This window comes from Suillus discolor (assembly GCF_016758755.1).
Source record: "Suillus discolor strain FC423 chromosome Unknown F5147scaffold_19, whole genome shotgun sequence".
Lineage (NCBI taxonomy): Eukaryota > Fungi > Basidiomycota > Agaricomycetes > Boletales > Suillaceae > Suillus > Suillus discolor.
This window is the reverse complement of record NW_024541266.1, coordinates 220116-245252: the sequence shown is the minus strand read 5'-3', so window position 1 is coordinate 245252 and position 25137 is coordinate 220116. Positions and strand designations below refer to the sequence as shown.

Genomic DNA, 25137 nt, shown 5'->3' with positions numbered 1-25137 from the left:
CCTGGCCTACATCATGGCCTGGGTAGGGCTTGTGCCTAGGCTTGGATTTCAAAAAGCCTAAGCTGGTGGCTCAAGCCACAGCTTGGTACATTCAGTGCCACTGCCTTGGGGCATATTCTATTTTTGTCTCTTCATGCTTCTGACTTCTGCCACTGACACTCTTACCAGCTTTGACAACCTATGTGTTGCCATGGAACAGTGAGTCGCCATGTCTTGTGCTTTGGTTATTTGATATTACTCACTCTGCTGTCAAATGTAGCTTGTATCCAAGATTTTCAGAACTTTATACTCCTTTGTGGCCTTATCTTGTATGTTGCATCAAAATGGTCAAGGTGAATCATGGTGTATCTTTGTGCTTTACCAGTTCAATATCACTTACCCTTGCTGTTAGAAAATCAGATCTCAATCATTGCACTAGGCATCAATGAGCCTAGCTGGATATAGGCGAGTGCAACCCAAAAGGATACGAGTGAGCAATGTGTCTGATGTTGGCCAAGAGTTGTCAATATTGCATCTGTCTACTTCTTCATTACTGAAAATTTTCCTGTCTCTGTGTAAGTCCATATCAAGCCTCAAGCTGTTATTCCAGTGCTTCATGTCTCCTGCTTGTCATTATTCACTTTACCCATGACAGGCACAACCTCTATTGATAGAAACAGTGAGTGCCATGATGCACATCCCATATGCGGAACAAAACCTACAGCTGCCCTTCTTCAACATTCTGAGAAAGCAGCACTCCCATCCCAAACTAAGGCCATCAATGACTTTCATGCGGCACAGGCTGCCAAGTGTACCACTGAACATGTCACACTCACCTCCTCCTCCAAAATGACTGAATCTGCATGCAATTCCCTCATACCACTATCATCTGTGCCACCTGCAGCGACTGCTGGCAAAAGGGTGCATCCCAAAGACACCTATGAGGAAGATGAATCTGGAGATGACAAGCATGAAAATGTGCGTACTAATCCCAAGTGTAGAAGGCAGTCCAAATCTGCTCACCTGATCCTGTGGGAATAATACATTACTATTGTAATTACAAGACACATGTTGTGCATTAATCATTGTAATGACTTATGACACATTTACATAATGATAACCATTAATTTTAGTTAGAGGTTGGGGGTTGTATGTTAGATGTTAGAGACACGCTTATCACATTCTGAACCAAGAGGATGCAGACCCTCTTCAACTCACATTTCATTTAGAGGCCATACCATTACTCGAAGCATTTGAGGTCGATCCTCAAGGATTGGAAGTGCGGGATTGGCTATCTGATGCTGCTACTTTATTGGGGGGTTTGTCTGTCCAATTATCATTGTTTCAACATAATATTGAGACTCAGTGATTCCCCTTATTCTTACATTAAGAAATTACTGACTGCATTGACAGGGTGGATGGTGATATTATATTTCCCAAACCAATGACCCTGTTGCAAACGAGCCACCCAGGTTGCCCAAAGAAGATCATAGACCTTGAATTCCTCACTGATGCATTGTCCAACTCTCGACAAATCAAGCTTAGGGAACTGGCAGATATATTAGGAGTTCATAGAAATACATTGCAGCTCTATATGAAATGCCACGGTGTCCAAAGGAAGTACTCTGAACTTATGAATGCTGATCTTGATGTTCTTATCGGGGAGTTCAAGAAAAAGTGCCCCGACTCTGGAATACAATACATTATTGGGTTTCTTTGCAGGCATGGCATCCATGTGCAGCATCATCGAGTGGTACATTCACTTCATTGAGTAGACCAGTTGGGCCAGGTCCTGTGAGATTGACAAGTCAAAAGGTGGTGTAGCACTCGAGCTCGTGCTAGGCTCGTATTCACTGATTTCCTGATACACATCAAATGCTCATCGCACACCAAACATTCCTTGATGAAACCTGATGCTAACCCACTCAATCTGATGCTAATCTGACGTAACCCAACACTTTGACTAGTGGACCCGATGTTTTGGCCGCATTGGCCAACCTGAAATCCTGCGCACTTGTCCTATCCATGTCCCGTCCTGTTTTGCTAGCCCCACTAGGTGCATAGTTGATTATTTCGCACATTACTCATGTTGTAGCCAGCACTATTACATGTTTTCCCATCATCTGCAGTACCTCATGTTTATTTACATGTACTTCGGACCTGAAATATTTGGCCACTACTTTCGCCTATGGGTTTCTGGATTTCTACGTACTTACATATATATTGGACTGACCTCGAGTATTTTCATCATCCAAGTAGTAGGGAGCTGTTTCCCGATACTTAGTGGTCAAACCTGATATTTTGTAGTTCTTAGTTGACATTGCGAATATTACTGTCCTTTCTATCCAAAATACCTCTCATTATCATTAATCCACATACTGCTCGCTTTTCCGACACTCGCTATTGCAATTCCCGCTAACCGCTAAACCCGCTAACTGCTAAACCCAAACCTGAAACCCGAAAACATCGGACCTGACACTTTGGCATCGGACATCATAGATATACCTTTGGACATTGTTTCCCGTGCTCGGACTTTTGACCGTATATTGTTTCACTAACTACAGATCTATTCCAAACACTAGCCCCTCGGGTCGAATGCACTTGCTCTGCAAGTATAGCAGACTAGACTGTGCAAGACCACAACTTTTTATATTTGGCTGAGAGTTTACTATGTGTTCCCTGCTCAGCAATTGTTGTAACTCTACAGCGGTGAAAATATTATGTCAAGCGGCCCAATGCACTCTGGCACATGGATGGTCATCATAAGTTGATTCGATGGGGGATCGTCATTCATGTATTCATTCATGGCTTTTGCAGGACGGTAATTATATGTTTCATCGTTTCTAAAAAAGTAGTTTATAATGCAGCCTCTTTTTCTATCAGATAACAGCACTGAATGCCAGTAATAACAACTGTTCAGCTACCATTTTGGACTTATTCAAACTCGCAATCAGAGAGTATGGTACTCCTTCTCGTGTGCGAGGCGATCACAGTGGAGAAAACCTTGACATCACCACTTCCATGATAATGAGAAATGGACCGCGCCGTGCTTTGTTTATGTGGGGATCATGAGTTTTTCTTTCTCAAATTGTTTTAGCTGCTGACTCCGTACATAAGCTCTACACGAAACTCTCGAATTAAGCAGCTTTGGGTTGAAGTTGGCACTCAGTTTGCTAGGCGATGGAGGGCCTTTTTTGCTCGACTTGAAAATTGGCATATGCTCAACCCTCAGAACACTAATCATCTTTGGTTGCTTCATGCGCTTTTCCTTGATGATATCAATCAGGATTGCTCTGACTTTCAGGCAGAGTGGAATTGCCATCTGATAAGTGGTCCTGACACGAACGACAAGAGTCCAAAGGTAAGCTTGTGGTTGCATTTCAACTTGCCAAAGACCTCAATTTTATCCAGGACCTACAGTTTCTGGGACAGACACTATTCGGTGTTTATCATGACGATTGTGAGGGTGTTCACCCTGATGTGATTGAGGAGTACTATGGTGTTCATGGTCACCCTGCATCCCGACAACCACACCAAACTGGAGCAGGACATCTGCTGATGAGGAAGATGACGCAGATGAACAGTTGCCTGACATCATCGAGTCAATTAATGATCAGCAACGGCAGCATGTCCATCACAAAGCCATCAGAGTTCCTTCACATAACAGCACTTTTGGTACTGACAAAGAAATGCAAGAACAATTTTTTGCTGTTCTTGCTGAAGTTGTCGCAAAGCAAATCATACCAGCATATTGCCAACTGACACCAGATGAATGGGAAGGTGACCAGTATCCTGCCTTTGAGACTATACGTGCTGGTTGACAAGGTGTGAAAGAGGTTCAAGTCTCCCTTGCAGAGCCAATTTGGTTTCATCAAGCAAAATTATGGTGTCAAGCCTTACTAGTTTTAACTACATTTTTAGCCGATAGGGATTAGTCAGAACATGTGCTTGTCGAATGTTGAATAAATTTGAATTGTAACTTAATTTTCACGTGTTGAAGTTGTTCCTATACCTCAAACTTCCCTTATGCAACTTGCTTGACCTGTCCCACATGCAACAGTATGAACCGGTGTAGCACTCGAGCTCGCGCTAGGCTCGTATTCAGCTATTTTCCCATACATGTCAAACACACAAATCACTTCCAATGTTATCCGACACTCATCTGCTCAATCCAATGTTTATCCGCTAAACCCGACACTAATCCGACGAACCCGACATTTCCCACGCATCGGACCCAACGGACCCAATATTTTCCCGCGCACTTGTCCTCCCTATGTCCTGTCCTGTCGTATCTATCCCCACTAGGTGCACAGTTATTCATTTTCACGTCGCTAACATTGTAGAACGTGTTATTACATGTCTGCAGTACATTGTGTCTTATTACATAGGACATCGGACCCGAAAATCAGTGCTACTACTTTTACCTATAGCACTCTGAAATTCTACATAGATACTATATATTTCGCATACCTCCTACCTATTTACTTTACCTTTCTACCTCCGAGTAGGAGGAGGTCATCCGATATTCGTAGTTCTTAGTTGGATTCTGCAATATCATCCTTTCTTTATCTGAACATGGATCCAGTAAACATCCTCGGACTCAGAGGATAGTAGACACTGAACATTCCAAAACACCCCAGGACGAAGAGGCTTGCCCATGTTCCTCCAGTACTACTGCAGTGAAAGAGATCTTTAACTGTGTAACTGCAAAGTGGGGAGGCTCAATTCTCTCAACTAAAGCTGCCAGAGAGGAGGTGTTGTCAACACTTGCTTCTACCCGTCTCGTGAATTACAGTAAACTGTCAAAGGGCCCAGGACCATCAACCAGCTTGCAAAAGGTAATGCACTGCCAATATACTAACAAAATTTATCTGCATAGTATTCATGATTTGCTCTAGACTCAGTGTGGGTACAACAATTTTGATGGTGATTCAGAACAATGTGTTGGGTCTTGCAGAACCTAGCTGCTATTCGACCCTAAAGGGTTTCTGGACCAGGCTAAGGCTCAGAGGAGAGGAAATATGATAAGAACTTGCTGAAGACTCAGACTCATACTAGTACTGGTGAAAAAGTAACTTTTTTATGTAAGCTATGGTGCAAACATAACACTAAGTAAAACAGCCTCTACAAGCCTAGCCAGGAATCAGTCCCTACATCAGAGGGATACGACTAGTTCACAACCTACCAGAAGCCAGGCAAGATGGAGTACCACCATGACATCTGGAACATCTACTTTTTGTGTCGCATCAGTTGGCATAATCATTTGCGGTGTTGATGTGAGTCACAAACCTTCACTAACACTCAAAAAATCACTGATATCCCTTCAGAGACATGGTGTCATTAGAGTGTCAAAAGCTCCATCTAAGAATGGTATGAATGAGATCCAGGCCATGAAGAATCATGGATGTTATGTGGACGAACAAGCGACATTTCATCATGATTGGTCTTACTCCAGAATCACTCAACTGTGATGCAAGTTATTTCCAAAGGTCTTCAATTATCTGGACACAGAGAGGTCCAGAAATGTGTCGTTGTCACAGTCAGCGAGCCAGGATGAGAAGCTGGTTTGGAGGCTTTTAAACAAAAGCGGGCAAGTATTGACTGTCATCGACATTGCATGTCTGACTGGAACAGACTTAGCCAAGCACAAGGGCCGGGACAAAGCAAGCATAACAGAATCTCACCTTTGGTTTGGTGCAGTTGCCACTATATACACCTGACCGCTGTGCTAATAACTCGTGTTAGTCACCAGGAACCATATTCCAGACACTGTGTATGAATCCTGGAACACCCAGCCCATTATAGCTGGTTCAGATTCCAAAAACAATGGTGACAGTTCAGAGCTTTTCTCTGACATAGACAGCATCAGAGATGATGTCAACCATAACCCCGAACTTGCTAGCTCCTTAATGGAGATGGATTTGAGCGATTCTGGAGACATTCACACCGACTACAAAGGCAAAGGTAAGATGAGGATCTTGAAGACACCAATGGTCAATGGTAGGTCTACATTCTGTTCCAGTTGACTCGGACAAAAAAACTGACAATTGTGTATCTAGCCAAACAGACTCACACAGCTGCACTCTCCCCTGATGAATCACCAACAAATCAAAGAGTAGCAGTGAAAAGACTCAAGAGTGGTAAGTTGTCCCCACTGCCTTTTATAACATAAATCTGGACTCACATTTTTCATTCATTAGAAATGACTACCACCATCTCACGTCTCCTGCCTTTGGAGTCCCCTCCTTCACTCAGTCAGCTGAGTGTTCCAAGTGCACCAGCTGCATGCACTACTTTCCCTGAATTATCCTATCCAGTTATGATTGTCTCTGTGAGCGATGATGATATTTTATGGCGCAACCAGCCTCGACCTGACGACCCTTTTGCACTGGCGATAGGATTTGACAGGGGTAAACCCGCGGGTGCGACGACCTCAACCCGCACCCGCCGACTACCCGTACCGCTCTACCCAAGGGTCCTTAGGGGTGCGGGTCATACAAGGGTCATGCATGGGTAATGGGTACCACGGTGTAGAGACTCGTGCCTCTCATTGTGCAATATTGCAGTTTTCACTAGGGAGTACATGGCACGAACTTGTAGCATCACTCTGTATGCTATCCACAGCTATTCCTACATGAGGCGCAGCTTTCCCGCGCAACGCGCAACTCGTGTGCATACCTTTCCCGCGCTTCACGATGTATATGCGCGCGCGCTTTCCTGCGCTTGAGCGCCCTATAGCGCCAGCCACCCGGAAGCATCCATCCACTGTCCACCAAGTTCCCTAGTGCGTATATTTCCATTTCTCACATTTGCATATCGTTCCATCTTTATTTTTATCATGGACCCTTACTTACATATATCCTTACATACCTTACTCGGTAGTGCTTCGGCTCTGCATGACAGCGCTTAGGCGCCATACTTAAGCACCAGCAGTACATACTATTACTGACTTACTCACCCACCAGAACGACAGAGGACTGAACCAGAACAATACCCATTTACTACCCAGCAGAGCATAGTTGAAATCTATTCCTTGACACCTCGCATATAACATCTCTCAGCTTGCATCTCTTACCTCTTGTCTAGTGTCTAATCATCACTTAAGCAAACTCACTCTTACTTTCATTTGTTTCTGCATACACACGCGCGCATTCCCGCGCTTCGCGCCTCGCGCGCACCTGCGCTTTCCCACGCTTCGCATTCGCCAACCAGTAGCGCCTACTACTAGATCCTTGCTGCACTCGCTTCCCCTTTAGGGTCGAACACACTTGTCGTCTCAAGTATAGCAGACTAGGCAATGCACGACCTTACAACATTTATAGATATAGTCAGGAGCACTGTTTGTGCCTCGCTGAATCGTTGAACCTTCAATGGGTATACATATACCTGTGGTACATCAAGTCTATAGCTCGCTGTAACAACAATGTAGTAGTAAAATGTTAATGAAGGGTAATGCTATCCCATCTGTTGTCAAGTTCCTCATCCTCCCCATCTACATCTGGGAGGCTCGCCACTGAATCGATGTCCTTATCTTTTACTAGCCCCAGTTGGCTCCATAATCCAAGACACAGTAGAGCTCGAGTGGTCTGGGCAGAAAGACGGTTTCAGGTGTGTGATAGAAGTAGCCGCCCACGGCTGAAAATCCGTTCAACATCAATGGATGTTGCTGCAGAGACACGTTAGAGCCAGAAAAAAACAGACATGAAAAACATACCCGGAATAGTGAGATAATTCAGTGCCATTTGAGATAAGCGGGGGTAAGTCTTGCAGCGTCCATGCCACCAGGCAATTGCATCTGCAATGTGTTTGACATCGGCGCTGAGGTAACTCTCGAGTTCGTCGGAACTGGCAAGAGTCTTGACATGCACAAGCGTTGGTAGGTGATTGAAGATATTGCCTGAATCATCATCCTGTGCGTCAGAGTACATTATTACTAGTTAGTAGCACAACACAGAATGACAAGTGTTAGTACACACCTCGTCGATGGCATCAGTTACTGCATCACTAGTGGATTCCTCGGCTGCTGAAGCAGAAGCATATGAACACTTGAATTCCGAACGCACGAGTTCCTCGGCAGTGTCAATCCATTCTTGCTGCCAGCCTGCAGCCTTGAAGTAAGTTAACTTGTGGGAGGGATGGAGAACTACAACATAATGAGCAAAAAAAAAACATAGAAAACATTAGTACGCACCCATTGCAATACGGTAAGCTTCAGATGCATCAGTCAGTGAGTAATATCGATTAAGGGTTCGTTTCGCCAGTCCAAGACCAGCGCGGATTGCAGGGTCAAGCCGGTCTTTCTTGAGAATGCTGCTTGTGAAAACACTGTCAATGTGATCCATGGCAGGGATCACCATTGGCAGGTTTGGCATGGAACGGGAAAAGTACAGAGTGGTGTCTTTGAGGATCTAACATGCGGTGAGTGTGATGTGTGACTTGTCACATGTTACTCACCTTGAGTACATCACGCAACTGTTTAACAAGCGTCCACTCATATGATGTCAGCTCATACTCACCAAGTCCCAGTCTCCGCTGGTCCGTCATTGCATCAAGACCTTTCTGGTACTCAAATGCAAAACTCAACATGTCGTAAGTGGAATTCCAACGTGTGGACACATCATGCGGCATGATTCTAACAGGCAGTTTTAGATCTGCAAGGACGGCCTTCCATGCAGGCAGCAGTATAGTGGTGGAATGAAGGATTTTGAATGCAAGTTTGCGAAGCTGTCAGGGGGTATCAGTTAGGGGATGTGAGGTAAGTGCAACAATTATCACCTTGATCAGTACAATTCTGATTGGGCAGATACTGCATAATAGCTTGGCACGCTCCTGTGGACTTAGCAGTGACACCTCATCCACCCATCCTTCGACATCATCATCTTCCTCGGCATCTTTGTTTGAGTCATCAATGATTGTTTGCAAGTCCTCAAGATCCATGGTATCCTCAGTGAGTTCATCTAAATGTTCCTCTTCCTCTGTGCTACTACCTTCCTCCGCACTATCAGATGACTTTTTTTTTTCAAACTCCCGGAGCAACGACTTAGCAACGAGATTGACTATGTGGAGGAAACATCGTGATCGGTTCGTTTCACCACCAAACTTCGGCAGAATTTTTGCAAGTTCTGCAATGAGCATGTCATTGGATGATGCGTTGTCTGCAGCAATGATCAATATCTGTCATGATGAACCTGGTGAGTTCTTTCCCAATGATATGCAAGTTCCTCACACCTTGTCTGATATACCAAATTCCTCTAGGATATCTGTGAATGCCTGTGCTAAATTAGCACCTGTGTGTGACTATCACGAGTCAGTATCAGGTATGTGTGCATTTCAGTATGTTACCTTTGAAACCTCAATAATGTCTAGTATCATAGATAGTGGCTGACCCTCGTGCTCAAGATGCACAGAGAGTGCAACATATGCCCTGTGATTTGGCAAAGTCCATGCATTGGTCGTGAAGTTAAGCTTGCCCGCATAGTCCTTGTAAGTCGTTTCATTAATTCACCATTTATTGCTTTGAGGTTAATGAATCACCTGTAGCATTCTTGCTATCCATTGATGTGTTCGAATGAACACTTGTCTGACATCACGTGCAACAGTTTTTGGTGATGGGATGTAGTATTCAGGACGCCCTGTCTTCATAAGTGAGCTGAAACCTCTGTCCTTTACTATTTTGAATGATCGCAGGCTCTCTGATACCCATCAGACGATCTCAGCACTTTGATACATTGATTAATAGCAATCTCAAGATTGAGAGAGATGTTGTCATGCACCGTTGAAGGTTCAACGATACAGCGAGGCACGAACAATGCTCCTGGTTGTATCTATAAATGTTGTAAGGTCGCGCGTTGCCTAGTCTGCTATACTTGAGACGACAAGTGCGTTCGACCCTAAAGGGGAAGCGAGTGCAGCAAGGATCTAGAGGTATGCGCTGAAAGCGCTACTGGTTGGCCAATGCGAAGCGCGAGAAAGCGCAGGTGCGCGCAAGGCGCGGGAATGCGCGCGTGTATGGCGCGAAGCGCGGGAAAGCGTGCGCGTGTATACAGATATGAGAGAGAGTAAGAGAGAGTTTGCTTAAGTGATGATATGATGTAAGACAAGAGAAGGGAGATGCGAGGTGTAAACAAATAGATTTCTACTATGTTCTGCTAGGTAAATAGTGGGTAGTAACCAGTAAGTCCTCTGTCGTTCTGGTGGGAGAGTAAGTTTTTTTGTAAGTATGTACTGCTGGTGCTTAAGTATGGCGCCTAAGCGCTGTCATGCGGAGCCGAAGCGCTACCGAGTAAGGTATGTAAAGATATATGTAAGTAAGGGTCCATGATAAAAATAAAGATGGAACGATATGCAAATGTGAGAAATGGAAATATACGCACTAGGGAACTTGGTGGACAGTGGATGGATGCTTCCGGATGGCTGGCGCTATAGGGCGCTCAAGCGCGGGAAAGCGCGCGCGCATATACATCGTGAAGCGCGGGAAAGGTACGCGCGCATGGCGCGCGTTGCGCGGGAAAGCTGCGCCTCATATAGAGATAGCTGTGGGTAGCACACAGAGTGATGCTACAAGTTCGTGCCATGTACTCCCCAGTGAAAACTGCCATATTGCACAATGAGAGGCATGAGTCTCTACACCGTGTCTCCGCACAGGTGTATTGACAATGAGAGTAAGTGACTTTGCCCTTGCCTTTTTGATCAAATGATGTCTTGATTGATCCTGTTTCTAATAGGCTTTAAATTGGCCCATCTCGAGCAGCTGTTGTATTGCCGCAATCCATGGCTGCTTGCAATGCTGCTTCTCCCCAGCAGCTTCTAACATGTTTGCATAGGTTTCCAGTAGATCTGGCATCTTTCTTGTCAAGGTATCAGCGGACACGATGCTTGCAGCCCGAGGCAGCACACTTGAAAACATGACACCGGTGCTGGTCGTGATATTCAATGGTTGGCATTGGTTCGAAAAATGCATAAATCGGTGAGGACCATTCTTTCATGACTCTTTCTATCACCATGTAGGATTAGGACTGATACAAGAATTAGGGAATATAGTACCCAGCTCCGCATCAGATGATTCCGAGGCTTCTTCTTCGGAACTATGCTTGGCTTTATCTTGGTCATCATCCGACGAGCCAATCACAATGGCATCTCTGTGAAGTGCCTCTTCTTCTTCTTCAGTCCGTACCGTGGTTCAATAGTTAGTTGGTGAAGGGCTTTTAGTGGTTTGATCAATAGATGCTGTTGTCTTGCTTCGTTTTGGTGCTACAGTTGTGTCAGAAGCCTGGTCAGTGGCTTTCCTCTTGACTTGGCCCTTGGCTGCCATAGCCAGTGCCTTCTCAGTAGGCCTTTTGGTCCTTTTAGGTAACATAGGAAGTTCTGTGAGGTATGTGTGATGAAGTGGTGATATGGTGTATTTAGAATTACAGATTTAAGGTTTTTTTTTCTAAATGGAGTGACTCCATGAGGTATGTGTGACGAAGTGGTATTTAGAGTTACAGATCTAAGGTTTTTTGTCTAAATGGAGTGACATAAGGTACCCATCAATAATCCAGGGGTACAGGGGTCATGAGATCCCTACCCATACCCCTACCCCTCAGTACCCCTACCCATGACCCCCAGGGGTCACCCATACCCCTGTCCATCCCTAACTGGCGATAGTTAATCTCTGGGAATCCGAATATGCTATTAGGCCCGTCCATTATCTCATTTGATGCTTTGATGTTTCAGTTTCTTGTCTACATGTTTAATTGCACTTTTTTTTGCTTTTTTTGCACTATACTTCACTACTGCAGCATGATACTTACAATACTGTATAGCTACGCACTTAAGTTCGACCTGATATGGGTGTGACCAAATGAACATTAGGTTCGAAAGTTCGAAGGGGTGTGTGACGTGTGACATGCTGCGCATAGGTTCGTTGTGTGAGACGACCGACTGGGCTGGGAGTCTCATTAGGCAGACGTATTCCTTTCTTTGTACGAGCGTAGAGATGCCCGCACTCAACCTGGAGACTCCATCGCTAGCGCTCACCCCTCGGAGCTTCGTTTGCAAGTTCAATTCCGTTCGGCATGAATTATCAATCCCTGATGGCTACAGCGCTGATGGATTGGGTAATCTGCTGGCGGACAATGAGTCGGAGAGCTATGAACGAGCACCAGATGATACAGAGCCTGAATTTACAGCCATGACCACTGACGGTTCGAAGGAGGTTGATGTTGAGGGTTGCGGCAAGCGCAGACGCATTGCAAATACTCAGTATAAGGACTTTTGGCAGCACTAGGACTTTTTTCGTGTTTTTACTGCATGTTTTCGTGTTTTTACCGCATGTCACAACTTAAGTTCGATGACCTCAATTTGAGTGTGACTGTCACACGAAATAGGTTCGGTTCGCTCGCCCTGTGATGGTGTGACGAACTTAAGTGCGTAGCTATACAGTACTCTTTGAGCTGAATGACTCAGGCATTGACCACTAATGATTTTGCACTGTCATTACATCTACATACGACAAGGACAATAGCATCCCCCTTCTTTGCTTTGATGTTGACCATTTGATGTGCCAGGTAGTAGGGGGACACATTGTAGAAGATAATGCAGCCCTCCAAAAAATACTAGCAAAAAGTGTACATGGTGAGAGTCTGAGTCACTGATTGAACGGGCAGCACACAAAAAGAGTACATGGCAACAGTCTGAGTCACTGATTGAACGGGCAGTGCGCAGATGTCACAACAGGTACTAAACAGGCAATGACAAACAAGTCACCAAAATGCGCAGCGCGCAAGGTGCTCAATACGCAATAATAAATGTGCACCTATAATGTCATACAAGAGTAGTAATAAGGGAGAGACAACTGATAACATTTGGATCTTTCTTGAGAAGTCACAGTAAGTTATAAAATGTGCCCATGTCTGGCAGTGACAGCATGCAGGCAGCAGGACAGAATGACTTCAGGACGGACGCGTAGGCGGACGGACCCGTAGACCGCCGAACACGGACTGCCGGACATTCGAATTCCCAGACTTTCTGACAATTTTAGACTTTCAGTTGCCGCTGAATTTCATTTGAAGTTGAAATTAAATTGGCCATGTTAGGATGCTTTGTCATGCCGTCGGTCAGAAAAGTGGTTCGATGAGCATGTCATATATAAAAGAGTTGACCGAAACGTTGTCAGTTTGTTCTAGGTACCTGCTGGTTAGGTCAAGTGACTTTCAAGCGTCAGTCTTTGATTTATAGGCGCCATGGATCTTGTTCTCCACCTCGCAGATGACTATCTCCTCGACAAAGTATGGGCGCGGCTGCTACCTGTCAATGATCACCTAGTTCAACCGTCATACGCCTCCCTTTCCACTTCTGCAAACTTCACGTCAATCATGCATCTTCAGCAGTCTGCCTGGCCTCGTGATTACATCCCTAGACAAATTATTTCTCTCAGTGTAATCACCCTCTTGGGCATTCACTTCCTCTATTTCCTGTTCGCGTGGCTCTCATACAGATTCATTTTCAATCATGAGATGACGCGCCATCCACGCTTCCTAGAGAAGCAGGTCAAACAAGAGATACAATGCAGTCTACGAGCCTTTCCCGCAATGACCCTTCTCACTCTGCCTTGGTTCCAAGCAGAAGTGATGGGTTACTCAAAACTTTACGATAATGTAGAAGATTACGGTTGGGCGTACTTTGCCCTATCAGTACCATTGTCAGTGCTTTCTCTTCCAACCGTAACATATACTCAACATTTATCATTAGCTTCTTGCTTTTCACCGACTATGGAATTTACTGGGTCCACCGACTATTGCATCACCCGAGTATATATAAAACATTCCATAAGCCTCACCACAAGTGGATAAGTATGTTGCCTTGCTCTGCATCCCGTCGTCGTGCACTCAAATATTTTGGTAGTTCCGACCCCCTTTGCGTCTCATGCCTTCCACCCTGTAGACGGCTACCTCCAATCTGTCCCATATCACCTCTTCATATTTATATTCCCTCTTCACCGATGGTTATACCTCGGTCTCTTCGTTTTCGTCAATTTCTGGAGCATTCTCGTGCGTGCTTTGCATTACTCACATGGACCACTCTGACGTCAACGACACCAGATTCATGATTCCGATATGGTCACGGGACATGCCCTCGAAAAGGTGATAAATGGACCCGCCCATCACACACTGCATCATCTTTACTTTACGGTCAACTACGGTCAGGTACGCAATATGGTTTATGCTTTTTTCGTGGTCATCCCCTAATACCTCTTTCCTCACGCTCAGTACTTTACGTGGGCAGATCGTGTCGGTGGTTCGTACCGCCAGCCCGAGTCGTCCCTTGATCCCATGCTGGAAATCAAGAAACAGTCATAAAAACGATGATCACGATGATCGCGGTGAACCTATTTATCATCCAATTATAGACTGTCACGTACCCTTGCCCAGTGACTACTACTCGCTGAAGTTAATACGTTTCTACATACTACATACTTGTTTGCTTTTCATTGAAACCACTCATACTATCAATGAAATAGTATCCGTCTCTTCGTTTGGAAGAGAAACATAACTGCCACTCTATTAATGCAACATCGAGACATCGACATATGGATGTAGATAGCGTACTACTCAAAAGCAACTCAAAGACTGTCCCGACGCCTCAATCTCGCCTACTTCTTTGGCCGCCTCTTGACCTCATCGTCCTTGCAAGCATGTAACATGAGTTTGTTGGGATGTCCAGGCGTCATGCCGCTGTGACCTTTAGACCAGTCGTATGAGACAGCGTATGCAAAGATCGTGCCGTTTCGATTGAATGTAGTAGCACTGATCGGCCCAGGGGCTGCTTCGAAAGCTATAGAAGTATGATCAGTACAATGGTAAACAGCCGGTAATTAGAGTGGGTATACTCTTTAGTCGTGTACGGGCGTCTTTGTCCCAGAAGTGGATAGTTCCATCAGAGCCTGGGTCGTCCAAATCAGACCAGTCACATGGAACTAGAAGCCTCGAGGCTTACCGCAAGTAGAGAAAGTTCCGTGCACAGGATGGAAGGATATGTCATTGACGGCGTACACGAGGGACTGGTCCTTGGCGTTCGGTGTCTGGTCTTTTCGATGGCACTTGAATGAAAAATTGTTCCTGTACAGCACGTGAATGAAGGCATGAGCGAAACTATGAAATACCCATACGAGCTGTCTTTTTCTTCAACGTATCTGTGAGATGATGAGCGCCTGAAGACCAATCATCTGATGAAATTACGTACTGGATGGCCACACGACCTTCCACACTACCCACAGCAAACCCGCTGCTAGCGGAGTTGGTGAAGCATGAAACAACGCGCGTTTGCCATTTGAGGGGGGAAGTGATGGTCTAAATGGCATATATAGGTCATGTGAGGACATCAAGTGAACCTCGTGGACATACCTTATATGCTGTGTTTGGGTTTGTGAGATTGAAAATCTGGATATTGCGTTCGGCTGTAGCAACTACCATGAGCGGATATTGCACATCCATGCTGTAGCAGCGCTCAGGTAGTTGAACGGTGGCAACGGGAGTTGGCGAGCGCATATCCCAATACTATGGTGGTAAACGATAACGCGAGTTATGAGACACATGCACATGTTACGAGGATTACAAGAAGCTTACTTTGACGGTCTTATCCCAACTGCCAGTGGCTAGAATGCCACCTTGTGGTGTCTCTATCCATTTTACGACCTTCACAGGGGCATCGTGCTGTGCCACTTGCTGTGATTGTCCATTCGTGATATCAAACATGCGTGCGGCATTGTCCGCACCCCCCGAAATAACTTTGTTACCCTCCTAGAGGCCAAAGAAACAATTCAGCCAGGTCAGGTGAAACCAAAGAAAGTACGAGCGCACCTTGTTCCAACACACGCTCAACACAGGTCCTTGGTGACCAAACATGGCCTTGCCTTGGGTCTGCCCTCCAGCGCCAACTTCATACAAACGTACCTATCGATGGATCGATTACGCGTCAAACCGAGGCCAGATAACGTCTAAAAACACCTACATTGTTGTCCCAGCTTCCTACAGCTAGATAGTCTGCTGCAGGGGAGAACGCTAAGGAAGAGATGGAGTCAGTCGGTGTCTCCGGAACTTCGATATCCTTTTCTGCAGGCGCCGCTGGTGCTGTCGTTGTCGTGTTAGTTCCAAAAAATGACATGATGTCTCAGTCAATGACAGTTGGAACTGAGAAGATTGCAAAGGTGCAATTCTAAGGAGCAATTCAGTTTCAGTGCAACAAGTCAGACCAAAGCTGTGGCGTGGTAATTTCGGGTCGCGCTGTAATCAATGTCAAGGTCTGGGAGCAAGCATGGCGGGTTGGCGTAATGGTAACGCGCTAGTTTCCGGTTTGTGATCGCTAGAGATTCTGGGTTCGAGTCCCAGGCCTGTCGCTTTTTGCTTATCTCGTCACGTAATGGCTACAAATATGCATGGGCTAATGATACAAAATTCAAAAATACAACTAACATCAGACTCTTAGCTACAATACATAGGAGACTAGTGAAACTCATGTCGAGCGTTGTCTCTAATCAAATTTTGGAGTATCAAACGTGCCTTCAGGATCTGAATATGCACAATCAGATGTGGGTACAAGAAAGATTGACCGCTAGGTTACTCACCCATTCCGTGAGCAAAAATATACTTTGTGTCTTCTTTGGCCATGTCCATGAGGGCGTTCGCGTCAGCCTCTGGATCCTTTGAAAAATTCGCATTGAATCGAGCACCAGCACGGATGGCGGCTGCGGCAACGTGATACCGGGACGTATGATTACAAAGCATCATCTGTGCAAATCATGGTCAAAATTAGGGGTAACTGATTCTTGCGAATAACGCACATCGAATGGTGAGGTCGTCGTTCCCTCCTCACGATATCCCTCGATGGCGGTTCTGTCCACGGCAGGTCTACCAAATAGCAAACCTTTCACTTCGATGGGGTAGCCATGGTAGTTGATAATGATATTCTTGTCCTTGGTAAAAAGTGTGTCAAAATCATCGGCGCTCAAGGCATGCGGGTGGCTGCCATGGGGCCCAAGAATCATGAGGTCGGTGACGTTGACGACGCGCACTCGCAGAGTGGGAGCCATCTTGCGAAGGAGTGCAGCAGCCGCTATAACTTCGAATGTCACTTCGACACCGATACCAACGAGGACGCTTGTTACCTCAAATCAGCTCAAGCTCCACCACTACAAAAGGAAAATACTCACACATCCGGATTCAAGCCATCGTCGACGCTTGCAAATTTCCATATAGACGAGCCTGCAACGCAGTGCTGTCTGACTTGAGCGAAATATGAGCAAAAAATAGGAGGGATCACCTCACTTTGTTCGCTTCTTCAGGGCTCAGCCAGACAGGCGTGAGGTGCTTGCTACCAACCATCAAGTTCACATAGTTCTTCGCCCTCAAGCAATGGGACATTGTGGACAAGAAGCAATTTGCATCAGGCGGCAGGTACACACGGGCCAGCGCCGGCTTCAAATTAAGGACGGCACCGATGAAAGACGGGTTCTGATGAGAAAAGCCATTATGGTCCTGACGTGCCCATGTAGATGTCTCCAGATAATTAACGGAACCAACATCGTGCCTCCAAACAGTCTCATGGGCCTGGGAAGGAAGATATGAGCTGCATTAATTGGCCCATTTAGAGTATCAACGGACCATCTTCGTGAACTTGCTATACTGCACCATCATGGTGTGTACAATGCCAAGGAAAGCCTCATAGCTCGGAAAGAGCGCAGTCCTGCCAGTAAGTGTGTACCCTTGCAACATGCCTTGGCAGGTATGCTCAGACAATATTTCGATGACGCGCCCGCCGTTACCGCGTGAATTTTCGTCCCACTGGAGATTGCGTCCGGTGACATCAAACACGCCGTCTAGCTTGTTAGACACGAGTTCATCAGGGGAGAAAATCCGGAAGGTGTTTCGGTTGCTAGAAGAGAATGAATAAGAGCTAGACATGTAATTGAAAGACATACTTGTCAATCGTATCCTTCAACAACTTTCCGACTATGATCATGCAACTTTCCTGCGATCCCTTTTGAACCCCAAAACCAGTCCAATCTGGAACTTTAATGGGCTGGAAAGCGGCGTGTGCTTCCTTCCTGCAACCAAGCTTTTTATCCTTTCTGTCAGGAACGATGCTTAGCAACTCTTCAGTAGGTGCACCCTCCACCACCCCTCTGCTGCCTTTGGTAGCGAAGAGCTCATGAGGACCATAGCTTTGAAGCCAATCCTGTAGGGCTTGAAGCTCCTCCTGTGACGTCTTGGCCTGTGGAAGTGGCACTTGGTGTGAGCGGAATGACCCTTCGATGAACTCGTTATGCATCATCTTTGGACAGGTCCAACCCTTTGGGGTGCGGAGGATCAAGACAGGCCAGCGCGGCTTGAAAATAGGCGTCCCGGCGCGAGCCGCCCTTTGAATACGGGAGATTTCATCGAGTGCCCACTCCATAGACGCAGCCAAATCCTGATCAATATGTTCCAAGTTACTGACAATGCGGACCTGATAACCGTAACCGCTGAAATGAATACGTCAGACTTGAAGAATATATGTCGCAGTCTACCCCAGACCTGAACAGGGCTATGAGCTCTTTGTCGTCCATGCATCCGTAAATGGTACGTTCGGAGATCTTGAACCCATTAAGATGCACAACAGGGAGAACCGCACCAGATTCTCTGGGATCGATGTACTTGTACCCATGCCAGGCAGTGGCGGTCGGACCGGTTTCGGCCTCACCATCACCGACAACACAGGTAACAACAAGATGAGGATTGTCCATAACAGCACCAAACGCGACACTGAGAGCGTAGCCGAGTTCACCACCCTCATGAATGGATCCCGGGGTTTCGGCATTGATATGGCTGGTATACAATAGTGAGATAATAAGACAATGCCAGCACCAGAATGTTCAAATTGGCGAACCTTGGGAAACCTCCAGGCGCACTAAATTTTGTGATGAGCCTTGTTAAGCCGGAGCGATCACGCGTGTAATGCTCCCAGAAGGGAGATAAAGAGTCTTCGAGCCACAAGGACGCCAAGATGGCAGGTGCTCCATGACCTGACAGTGAAAGAGAGTTAACAACTGTCTTGACAATCACGTGATGCATGAATATATGGGCATGAATCGTGAATATTTGAATCATGATGCATGATGATGTGTAGCGTGCATGCGCGTTGCATCATTACTATGTGTTGCGGCTGAAAATAAGGTAAACAAAAATTGACTCACCTGGGCCGACCACCAGCAAGGAGTCAATACCGGACTTCTTTATGATCCTGTTGAGGTGCGCATATACCAAGACCAGACCGGGGCAAGTACCCCAATGACCAAGAAGCCTCGGTTTGATGTCATCAAAAGTTAACTGGCGCTCAAGTAGGATATTATCCTTTAAGAAAATCATCGCTATCGAAGTCATTTAATAGATTTTACGCGCTGAGGGTACCGACATACCAGCGGCAATGTAGTGGGCTGCTCGCCTGAACTTCTGAATTGCATGGAGCTCGGACGTCGTAAGGAACTCGGACTCTATCGTAAGGAACTTTTTTGTGTCAAATTGAATAGCAGCGTCGCGAATCGACTCGGGGAGATGAGAGGGGCCTGGGGGAGGGTTTGGCTGGCTAATTATCTGGCCAGGCATTATGTCGGGTGACCTCAACAAATTCTAGGTGTGGAAATGCTGATACTATCGTTTTTTAAAGTAGTGCTTGTTCGTGGTCGTGGACGGAGGTGTGTTCCTTCCATCGACCCGCATTATAAGGAGTAATTTAAAGGGGCTTCCGGGGGAATTTGACGCAATGGTTATTTCATCGATTTCTCTGATTCGAGAGCTACCACAGGTTTTTGCAAGGCTAGATAGTCATACGTGATATGTTTAATTCATTCTCGCAAGTCGACGTTGAGGAATTCTCCAGCGAGCGCTTGGTGTACCTGATAGGGGCTATTACCTGGTTTGGAAATAAATAACCCCTCTCTATGCCGGTGGCATGCGATGCTAAAATAGGTCAGGTCATCGCATGCCATCTCTAGCGCTAACTCTCTCGTGAAAGACAGAAATATATAGTCCATAGGCTTACCATCGAAACAAAGATGACCTTGAAAGTTTTTATAACATTATCCTACAAACTGCTAGATATATAGAGTACATGTTCAAAAAACGAGGCATGTATTTATTATAACGATCATAATCTTGATGTGAGTTATACTAGTAGTGAGTTACATATAGAAGCAAGAATGTCCCCTCAGACTTCGAGTGATTCTGCGTGACATGAGTGACCTTTTAACAAAACAGATAGAAAGGCGGACTACTCACGGAACGGGCGTTTGCTCACAGTGCACGGGTGCTCTGCGAGTAGTACTTGAGCTCTTCACGCCCCCTCGAATGAATGAAGTCGGTCTACCAGGAATGCGGCACATTGTATCGAACAATCAAGACTGTATCAACAACCGTTTTAGCAAAAGTTGTTGTAACCAATCAGCAAGGTAAAAGTCATTTCTTACCTTGGTAACCTTGAAAGCTAAAACAAATTTAAGGGTAGAACAGAGAGTATTAGTTTTGGGGGACGAGGCTTCCGCAGATGCCTTGTGAATGACTGCAATACGCACCAGGCATTTTATAGAGAGAAGGTGGATGGCATGTACAAGATATTAAGCCACGCACTATGCGAGCAGCTATGTGCGGTGGCTGGCTTGCTGCTAATAATGTGAGCATTGAATGAAGGCAGATGGAAACCAAACCTTCTGCGACATGCTTCTGAGACTGATTAGCGTAAGTTACGAGGCATAATATTGGATGATCACGGTAATTTGGCCATCCATTCGACCTGGCTCCTTGCATTTAAGACGAACTCGTAATTGTGATCATGCCTCCACCGATACGTGGTAGCGGTTGCAATACAGGGGAATGGGCCGTCGTCTAACTCTCAACAGAGATTGGGGACATCAGGCTTCTTGCATTATTACTATCTAGGCGCTCGCCTATGCCTGGCCAGTAGGCAAACGAAACTTCACAGCAAATACAATGTGCGAAAACCGGTCCTGTAGAATGCTGTGGTTCGGCTCGTAGAAGACTCAGACACCAACCAGACAGGTTTAAACATCGCATGCCAGACGGGAATGGTGTCAACGTTATCCTGGCAGGCCAAATATAGCATGCCAGACCAAAAGGTTGGCCTGCCACCAAATTAAGAAGGCTGATCCACAATATGGCCTGTGGCAAGACCGACGGCCAGGAATCTTGAGAAACGCACATAGGCCTCCGTATCAGACTCGCACCATCCATTCTGGCGACTACGACCTGAAACATCGGATATGAGAGATGCCATCACTGTATGGCTGTAGCTATATATCTATCGCATTAGCACACAGGAATAACTGTCGTCACAGATATAATACAAAGGCCTGCCTCACTCTTGACCAGCGAATCCGCCAGTGAACTCGAACTCGCGGTGCGAACTGTGTGATGAGAGCAGCGGCTAAGTCACGGCGAAAGCAACAGATAACAACAAAGTACTTACGATCGAACACACACTCCTCATTTATATGCAGCTGTACACTGAGTCCGGAATTCGGAAAGCTCAGCACTCACGAGAGCCAGAAGACTCGAACACAATAAGTTATGCATCTGAGCGCTCAGGTGTTCAAGTTGATTCCGTGTCCCCTGAGGCCTCATCACCCACCTCCGTAGCACGTGATGTGGTGTCTGCAACGTGGATTCAACGAGGACCGTGTCTTAGTAGGATCCACATTAGTCAAACAAGGACGTTGTCTTGAACGCGCAATATATCGTCTTCTGTCCTCTTCCTGCACATTGATCATGACTGGAGCATTGAGTATCAGAATAGCGTATGCATCGACCGTTTCCTGAGGATTTCTTCCGCTTAGTCTCATATTTGCAGCATCATGGGATCCTCTGGAAGTGGCAAGACGACATGTGTGTCACCAACAGTGAAAATTTGTCCAAATAAACCACTGATCGACTACTCTCAGTCATCAATGAAGCCAGTGGATCTGACTTCGCAATTGGAAGAAGCCTCGAGAGTTGCACCAGCGAGGTGCAAGCAACGAAACCCTTCAAACTCAACGGCCGGGAAGTGACATTGATCGACACTCCCGGCTTCGACGATACTAGCCGCAGTGATACGGACATCTTAGCGATGATAGGAGCATACCTCTCGCAGACGTCGGTCTTCATTGTCATACTGTTTCTCGTTCTGATCCAAATAATACAGATATGAGCACGGTGCCAAACTTGCTGGCATTATCTACATGCACCGCATATCAGATTTCCGGATGGGAGGAACAAATAAACGGAATTTCAAGATGTTCCGAGAGCTCTGTGGGGAGTCCACTCTGCGAAACGTATTGATCGTGACAAACATGTGGAGTCAAGTCGCTTCTGACCTTGGGGAGATGAGGGAAAAGGAGCTAGAGAATAATTTCTTCAAAGGAATTCTCGACAAGGGTGCGCGGATGTTGAGGCATGAAGGCACGCAAGAGTCGACGCACCGCATCCTACGATACCTGATTCATAACCAACCAGCCACGCTTCTCATTCAAAAGGAGCTCGTGAACGAGCACAAGAATATTGTGCAGACCTCAGCAGGATCTGAGCTGACGCGGGTCCTGAATGAACAACGAGAGCGCCACGAAGAGGTAGTAGCTCAGTTGCGCAAGGATATGGAGGCAGCAATTCGAGATAAGGACCATGAAACGAGAGAGGAACTTAAGGAGGAGATCCAGACCAAGCACGAGCAGATCCTGAAGTTGCGATGCGAAAACGAGCGGCTAGAGGCAGAGTTCAGGGCAGCCAAGGAGAGGCTCGAGGCCCGGATCAACGCAATAGAAGAAAAGTATCATGAACAAGGACAGATTGTAGACGCCTTGAAAGAACAGCTGGAGACGGAGAGAAAAGATAGGGAAAAGCTGGCCATCGAACAGGAACAGAAGGAACAGCGATTGCGTCAACTGGAAGAGGAAAATGCAAATGTTCAGGAACTGGAGCGCCTAAACAGCCTTCGAGAACTGAATAGGCTTGTTGCTATTCGTGTTGAGCTCCAGGAAGAGCTTCGCAAGGAAGAGCATCAGAGTACGAAGGAGTCAGAAGCCAGTGGCAGCGGACTGATAGAGGATGTGGTCAGCTGGGTGAAGTCATGGTGGTCATGATGAGAACCGTTGTATTTATTATGTATACTACTACTACCGACTCCTACCTTATACTTTGAAGTGGCACCTCCTTTTGATGTTTATCCATTTCATTGGCAAGTACATCTCGCACCTTGAGAATCATTAACAAGTCATGGTCCACGTCCGCATCAACGAACGCGAGGCTAACCCGAACCCGCACGTCAATTTCATCTCCGTTCTGCCTATGGTCGATGCCACTCTCGAGGATGATGCTCGGCAACTTATGCGGGCGCTCAGCGCCCAGGTGAAGCCTATCATGAAGGCTCACGGTTTCACCGTGAACAGCTTGGAAGAGGTACGTATCTATTCTAGCGTCCCTGGGTTGGGTCTACTACGCTGAGACTGTCTAGTACGAGTATAACAGAGTATTTGCGGGACGGAACTGGAACAATGGAGAGACGATCGGTACGTACACTGCCCCGGGACGACATAGGAGAGCTCTACTGAGGCGTTCATGCAGAACTGGTTTTGAAGTCTGCTGGCGGTTCATTTGTACCAGTTCACTGGCTCTTGAGTACATTGTGCCACGAAGTGAGTCTTCCTATGCGATTCGTGTGATAAGTTGCCAATTGACACTGGACGCGTTTGTCGCGTTAGCTTGCCCATATAAAGGTCGGTTGTGTAGATTGGCAACTATTCGACACCCTAACACGCGATATAGCATATGAATCACGGACCTGCTTTCCAAGCCCTTTGGCGGCAGCTACGCAATGACGTCCGTGCCCTTCAAAACAGGGGATATTATGGTGACGGTACGCACCACAACCAAGCTTCGCTCACATACACCTCACAATTCCCCAGGCTATTGGTCTTCCGGGACCAGATTGGCAGATTCCGCGAAAATAGCCGGCCAAGGTGTTGAAACGGAAGTCCTTCCTGAATACATGGTCAGTCATCCTCCGTCTTTCTCATCTATGCTCAGATAGTGCAAACAGTGTGGTGGTGCTCACTCGCGTGCCCGACCTGCCTCTTATCAACGACGTAAAAGAACTGCTAAATTTAGTGGACCTTCTGTGCACACAGGTGCTCAATCCGAAAAGAAACGCAAGGCCGGCTCCAGGATTACCAACGCTAGCGCATTCGGCTCGGGTGGAAAGGCACTGAACGAGGACATCATTGACGAGAAGAAAGAAACCGGCACTGGATTTAGGAAGAAAGCTGGAAGGTATGTGATTCGTCTTTCAAATAACAAGGGCTCATGGATCATGGTTGGTTAGTAAACGTGCCCGGGAAGAACGTGCGCTTGCTGCCGAGAGACGTATGGAGACGCACAAAGGTTGGTTTTGTCTTCCCCTCGTTTCGTCAGGCGATTCACTTTCCGTTTCAGTTGCATCCGTCTCTTCAGCGTCAGCATCCTCTTCGCGTTTGAAGAGTGAAATTACAACAGGTTCAGAATCTGAATATGAGGCTGAACCACTAGAAACAGATCAAGACCGTCGAAGAACCATGCTCGAATCCGTCGGCGGACAAGAGCTCGACGAAATGAAAGCAGCCAGATATGATTTTTCAGACGACTTTAGACTTCCTGGAGAAATCGGATTTGATTCATGCAACATCCACAAAATTGAACGTCCTGATGCTGCTGTGTCGACAGATGCGCAGCCCGGTTCATCGACCCAGCCTGGCAAGCATCGGCGTGCGGCAGATGAAGAGATATCTGTCGCTAAGAAATCACGGATTTCTGGTGCTTCTAGACCTGACAGGACGGATGATCAACCGGATGGCTGGAACTGTCTTGTGTGTACCTTGTACGTCTTCTTCGAGATGAGGTTCAGGTTGATGGAATTAATTTGATCGTGTCATTAGAGCCAACGAACCAGAACACCTAGCCTGTTCTGCCTGCAGCACCCCTAGGGGAGATTCTCTCTGGGTAGGCAGAGCTCCATGAGCATCGGATGTGGACTGCAACACCAGTATACCCAATTGTGCCAGTATTATAGAATGATGTGTGATCTACAACGGACAAAGTTCGAGGTAAGATGACAAGTAGTATG

General features: G+C 46.4%; 10 protein-coding genes and 1 non-coding gene across 11 annotated transcripts; 7 read left to right on the top strand and 4 right to left on the bottom strand.

Annotated features, from left to right (window-relative positions):
* Positions 1–1525: 1525 nt before the first annotated feature.
* F5147DRAFT_536969 (uncharacterized protein) lies at positions 1526–1720 on the top strand (the record flags this gene model as incomplete). Its single annotated transcript, XM_041430170.1, has 1 exon — positions 1526–1720. A coding segment is annotated over one exon (195 nt), but the record flags the coding sequence as incomplete, so codon positions are not given.
* Positions 1721–5192: 3472 nt separating this feature from the next.
* On the top strand, positions 5193–6889 carry F5147DRAFT_651592 (uncharacterized protein; the record flags this gene model as incomplete). The annotated part of the gene is made up of 8 exons (XM_041433547.1): positions 5193–5255; positions 5469–5668; positions 5732–5943; positions 6039–6119; positions 6180–6310; positions 6378–6588; positions 6625–6763; positions 6862–6889. The coding sequence occupies 8 exons, from the start codon at positions 5193–5195 to the stop codon at positions 6887–6889; spliced, it is 1065 nt and encodes a 354-aa protein (XP_041294360.1).
* A 1270-nt stretch (positions 6890–8159) lies between these two features.
* F5147DRAFT_574031 (uncharacterized protein) lies at positions 8160–8706 on the bottom strand (the record flags this gene model as incomplete). Its single annotated transcript, XM_041431193.1, has 2 exons — positions 8160–8387; positions 8443–8706. Coding segments are annotated over 2 exons (492 nt in total), but the record flags the coding sequence as incomplete, so codon positions are not given.
* A 291-nt stretch (positions 8707–8997) lies between these two features.
* F5147DRAFT_553443 (uncharacterized protein) lies at positions 8998–9156 on the bottom strand (the record flags this gene model as incomplete). Its single annotated transcript, XM_041430445.1, has 1 exon — positions 8998–9156. A coding segment is annotated over one exon (159 nt), but the record flags the coding sequence as incomplete, so codon positions are not given.
* A 1909-nt stretch (positions 9157–11065) lies between these two features.
* F5147DRAFT_760092 (uncharacterized protein) lies at positions 11066–12318 on the top strand (the record flags this gene model as incomplete). Its single annotated transcript, XM_041440469.1, has 5 exons — positions 11066–11164; positions 11236–11251; positions 11329–11350; positions 11394–11432; positions 11833–12318. The coding sequence occupies 5 exons, from the start codon at positions 11066–11068 to the stop codon at positions 12245–12247; spliced, it is 591 nt and encodes a 196-aa protein (XP_041294357.1). The 3' UTR covers positions 12248–12318.
* An 884-nt stretch (positions 12319–13202) lies between these two features.
* Positions 13203–14512, top strand: F5147DRAFT_610451 (C5-sterol desaturase; the record flags this gene model as incomplete). The annotated part of the gene is made up of 5 exons (XM_041432425.1): positions 13203–13660; positions 13711–13811; positions 13864–14009; positions 14061–14165; positions 14229–14512. The coding sequence occupies 5 exons, from the start codon at positions 13203–13205 to the stop codon at positions 14316–14318; spliced, it is 900 nt and encodes a 299-aa protein (XP_041294356.1). The 3' UTR covers positions 14319–14512.
* Positions 14513–14561: 49 nt separating this feature from the next.
* Positions 14562–16311, bottom strand: F5147DRAFT_107028 (WD40-repeat-containing domain protein). Its single transcript, XM_041428054.1, has 9 exons — positions 15970–16311; positions 15819–15911; positions 15585–15758; positions 15363–15515; positions 15202–15308; positions 15128–15151; positions 14956–15077; positions 14849–14902; positions 14562–14793 (listed from the first exon to the last, which is right to left on the bottom strand). Exons 1-9 carry the CDS (start codon positions 16120–16122, stop codon positions 14612–14614), a joined length of 1062 nt encoding a protein of 353 aa, XP_041294355.1. The 5' UTR covers positions 16123–16311; the 3' UTR covers positions 14562–14611.
* Positions 16275–16354, top strand: F5147DRAFT_t68. The gene has a single exon. It is a non-coding gene; the product is annotated as a tRNA-Arg (tRNA).
* A 26-nt stretch (positions 16355–16380) lies between these two features.
* On the bottom strand, positions 16381–19598 carry F5147DRAFT_610444 (XFP N-terminal domain-containing protein; the record flags this gene model as incomplete). Its single annotated transcript, XM_041432424.1, has 11 exons — positions 16381–16526; positions 16583–16745; positions 16799–17114; positions 17168–17232; positions 17283–17564; positions 17619–17889; positions 17936–18478; positions 18531–18821; positions 18883–19018; positions 19190–19363; positions 19412–19598. The coding sequence occupies 11 exons, from the start codon at positions 19596–19598 to the stop codon at positions 16489–16491; spliced, it is 2466 nt and encodes an 821-aa protein (XP_041294354.1). The 3' UTR covers positions 16381–16488.
* Positions 19599–21694: 2096 nt separating this feature from the next.
* F5147DRAFT_687637 (P-loop containing nucleoside triphosphate hydrolase protein) lies at positions 21695–23169 on the top strand. Its single transcript, XM_041436861.1, has 4 exons — positions 21695–21802; positions 21856–21890; positions 21947–22139; positions 22189–23169. The coding sequence occupies exons 1-4, from the start codon at positions 21774–21776 to the stop codon at positions 23120–23122; spliced, it is 1191 nt and encodes a 396-aa protein (XP_041294353.1). The 5' UTR covers positions 21695–21773; the 3' UTR covers positions 23123–23169.
* F5147DRAFT_106936 (WLM-domain-containing protein) lies at positions 23151–25134 on the top strand. The gene is made up of 10 exons (XM_041428053.1): positions 23151–23438; positions 23494–23548; positions 23604–23674; positions 23741–23755; positions 23805–23895; positions 23945–24030; positions 24079–24308; positions 24361–24419; positions 24471–24891; positions 24950–25134. Exons 1-10 carry the CDS (start codon positions 23256–23258, stop codon positions 25029–25031), a joined length of 1293 nt encoding a protein of 430 aa, XP_041294352.1. The 5' UTR covers positions 23151–23255; the 3' UTR covers positions 25032–25134.
* The last annotated feature ends 3 nt before the right edge of the window (positions 25135–25137 follow it).

Coding starts and splice junctions, on each gene's coding strand:
- F5147DRAFT_687637 (XM_041436861.1), top strand. CDS start 21,774: ATGACTGGAGCATTGAGTATCAGAATAGC. Junction 21,803..21,855: donor GCATTGAGTATCAGAATAGC/GTATGCATCGAC, acceptor TCATATTTGCAG/CATCATGGGATCCTCTGGAA. Junction 21,891..21,946: donor TGGAAGTGGCAAGACGACAT/GTGTGTCACCAA, acceptor GACTACTCTCAG/TCATCAATGAAGCCAGTGGA.
- F5147DRAFT_107028 (XM_041428054.1), bottom strand. CDS start 16,122: ATGTCATTTTTTGGAACTAACACGACAACGACAGCACCAGCGGCGCCT. Junction 15,516..15,584: donor GTTGGGATAAGACCGTCAAA/GTAAGCTTCTTG, acceptor TTACCACCATAG/TATTGGGATATGCGCTCGCC. Junction 15,152..15,201: donor GAAGGTCGTGTGGCCATCCA/GTACGTAATTTC, acceptor ATCATCTCACAG/ATACGTTGAAGAAAAAGACA.
- F5147DRAFT_106936 (XM_041428053.1), top strand. CDS start 23,256: ATGGTCCACGTCCGCATCAACGAACGCGAGGCTAACCCGAACCCGCAC. Junction 23,439..23,493: donor CCGTGAACAGCTTGGAAGAG/GTACGTATCTAT, acceptor GAGACTGTCTAG/TACGAGTATAACAGAGTATT. Junction 24,892..24,949: donor AACTGTCTTGTGTGTACCTT/GTACGTCTTCTT, acceptor TCGTGTCATTAG/AGCCAACGAACCAGAACACC.